This window comes from Aristolochia californica, unplaced genomic scaffold (assembly GCF_029961685.1).
Source record: "Aristolochia californica isolate CCGP_79_NKW_82.1479 unplaced genomic scaffold, dmAriCali1.0.hap1 SCAF_6, whole genome shotgun sequence".
Classification (NCBI taxonomy): Eukaryota; Viridiplantae; Streptophyta; class Magnoliopsida; order Piperales; family Aristolochiaceae; genus Aristolochia; species Aristolochia californica.
Genome location: NW_027182257.1, coordinates 35,056,354 through 35,059,267, shown reverse-complemented (window position 1 = coordinate 35,059,267; position 2,914 = coordinate 35,056,354). Strand labels below are relative to the sequence as shown.

The 2,914-nt window shown below is 46.5% G+C and overlaps 1 protein-coding gene across 1 annotated transcript; it reads right to left on the bottom strand.

Moving 5' to 3' along the window:
- Nucleotides 1-468: 468 nt before the first annotated feature.
- Nucleotides 469-1,487, bottom strand: LOC137934611 (AT-hook motif nuclear-localized protein 22-like). Its single transcript, XM_068779051.1, has one exon. The coding sequence runs from the start codon at nucleotides 1,485-1,487 to the stop codon at nucleotides 567-569; it is 921 nt and encodes a 306-aa protein (XP_068635152.1). The 3' UTR covers nucleotides 469-566.
- Between the last annotated feature and the right edge of the window lie 1,427 nt (nucleotides 1,488-2,914).

The following is a 2,914-nucleotide window of genomic DNA, read 5'->3' as shown; positions in this document are numbered from 1 at the left end:
AGCGATGGTGGAGCTGGCCTGAGTATCTGTGAAGAAACCCCCTCGATAATTCTTCTCCTGTGTTTATAAATTAGAAGAAATTTTTTTTCGACAAACTATTTTTTAACTTTGATGGTATTTTATTGTTCATACGACGGAATTAAACAAGACTTGTACAAATTAAGGCATGAGGAGTCTCGGGGAGGCACAACATAAAAGCTTGCGGAATTATCAAATTTGCAGGAATAAATTATCAAAGTTACCAGAGCTGAAACAAGAAGAAGAGAAAGAAAGAAAAGCCATGGATGTTTCATTCGCTTTCTTCTTTCGCGGTTGGGTAGCTCGCAGAAGCTCTGTTATGTAATGAGATTCACGAAGAACCCATGGATTTGTACATGCTTCTTCAATCAACAAGCTGAAGAATCAGTGGATTAAGAACAAAAACAAGAAGAAGAAAATGGAAATAAAACAAGAACCCGTGTGATCAAATCTCCCCCTTCTGTCCAAACTCCATTTCCAGTTAGGTCCGTCTCTGTGAGCGTCCAGTGATCTAGTTGCAACATTCGCATCTAAGTTTTTGCACTCCTTCAGTAGGGAGGGCGGCCCGCACCCGCCCAATAAGCGTCGTGAGGTAACTGACAGGAGTTAAGAAGGTTGGGAGGTAAGCTATGAAAAAGAGGCGTGTTGGGGTCCGGCAAGAGCTGCTGCTGCTGCTGCTGTTGCTGTTGATGCTGTGGACTAACTAAACCCCCACCGGGAGAGCCAAGTGGGCCTCCGCCGGAGATTGATAGTGGCTCTTCGTCTTCTAAGGGCAGCCTTTCGTATGCTGCGTTACCGAAAGTGGCTGCCATTATTACAACTGGACCTGATGCCACTAAGGCTCCTACGACACTTCCTCCAACCACCTGACCTTGTCCCCCAGCCAAGTATATCGTCAATCCCGTCGCGGCGGGTGGAGCCGGCGGGGGTAAGAAGGACCCAGAAAGGGATAGGATTTCAAACCTCCCATGTAAGGTGACAATTGCACCAGGGGCTGCCGGCTGTCTTAATGTGACATTCGTGACGGTTCCGCTCCCGCTCAAAATGCAGACACCCCGCTGGCGCCGACGAGCAAAGGTGGCGACGCTCTCGCCGACGTCACACCCATTAGCGATCTCCATCACATGGGCACGGAGAGCGTTGGCGCTATCCCGCGTGATGATAATCGGTGGTTTGGGCTTGTTCTTAGAGCCGGCAGGCCGGCCTCGCGGTCTTCTCGTTATCTCGCCTTCGCCGGAGGCGGAGCCTGCTTCTTTACTCTCATCATCGTTGTTGCAACCGTTTCTTCCATTTCTGTCCCTCTTCCTTCCCCGATTCAGTCCGGGGCTTCCACTATGTTCCTCTTCGGAATTCTGCTGCTGTTGCTGCTGGTGATGTTGATGTTGGAGATGAAGGTGGTGCTGTAGATCTCTGGTGTGAAAAGGAGGTGGAAGAGAGTGGCCATGCGCTGATGCTGGTAAAGGATCCATACTGCAATTAGCAGAATTCTTTTCTTCTTTTTCTATTTCTTGCCTATCTTTTCTTGCAGAGACCAGCTACGAGATCCCAGTGTATTGAAACCTAGGAGATGAAACAGTAGAAAGAAAGGAAAGATAGGCAACCAAAGAAAAAAACAATAATAAAAGGGGAAAATAGGGAGAGCACCTGAGAAGAAGAAGAAGAAGCTAAAGAAGAAAAAACTAAAGAACCAAAGGAGTCCGCTAGGTCTTCAGAGCCCCTTGTTTTCTTCTTTCTGATGATGAATCAATCGATCGCAACCCTATCCCTCACCGGGAAAGCTAAAAGGCAGACCCTTTTGGCATCACCCACCAAATTTCTAGCGAAATCTCCTATCTTATCTCTCTCTAACCTCGTCTATCCAGGTCTCTCTTTGTTAGCTGGGAAAGAGGTTGTTCGCGTCCTGCTTTTGGGTTAGGGTTGGGTTAGGGTTAGGTCAGGGGAGCGGATCGATGATGGGTTAATGTTTCGGTAAGACAGCGTGCGCAAGGGCGGTGGCCGGCCCCACCTCTTTTCTCTCTCTTTTGTCTCCTCCAGCACTCCACGTTGTCTCCCCCTCCACTCTGCTCTATATAAACCTTTTTTTTGTTCTCTACTTTCTTCTCCAACATTTGCATGCAAACTGCAAACCTCGCTCCTTCTTGACCTCAGGTCATCTTCTCCGATTCATCTGTATATACTGTATACTGAACAGTCATCTCACCCATTCTGAGGGGCCGAGATCACGATTTAATCCGTATTTATACGGGAATTTAAGACAAAAGACTCCTTCCCCTGAATTCGTCGAGTAACTACGAAAATGCCATATTTTGTTACTCGTAAAGCCAACAGTAACTGTCCAGGAAACAACACGAAGAGTTGACTAATGGAATCCCCGGTGTTGAGCTCTCCCCTCAACGAAAAGAAAAGAAGTTTTTCTTCACCGAGAAGGGAAACCAAAGGCTTTAGGATTAACCTTTTAACAGGTCTGTTCTTTAAGAAAGACGACGTTATTTTTGTTTAATTTATCCATCGCTGGCAAGTATTTTAAGACAGTGATTCATCTTCTTTAAATCAAAGAACGATACAATATTAACCCTAAATAATAAAACCAGATTGACGTTGGTGGCTTGCTGATGGATAACGTTTGTGGACATTTTCTCACCATGAACCTCAGAGAGAGAGAGAGAGAGAGAAAGAGAGATTCTTTTTCGCTTTCTACTGGTCTGGCATTTAAGGCTTTGATTCCGAAACGAGGAGAAAAGCGACCGGATTTGCACTCGGAAAAAACGGAGAGGAAAGATTGGAGAGACAGAGGGACACAGAGGGGGATGCAAAATGCGAAATAGCAGAGAGGCGCATGTGGGTCATGGGGAAATGGAGCGGAACCTTATAATCACGTCAGAGTTTGTCCCCAAGC

Excerpts from the sequence above, each read along its gene's own strand:
- LOC137934611 (XM_068779051.1), bottom strand. The coding sequence starts at position 1,487 with ATGGATCCTTTACCAGCATCAGCGCATGGCCACTCTCTTCCACCTCCT.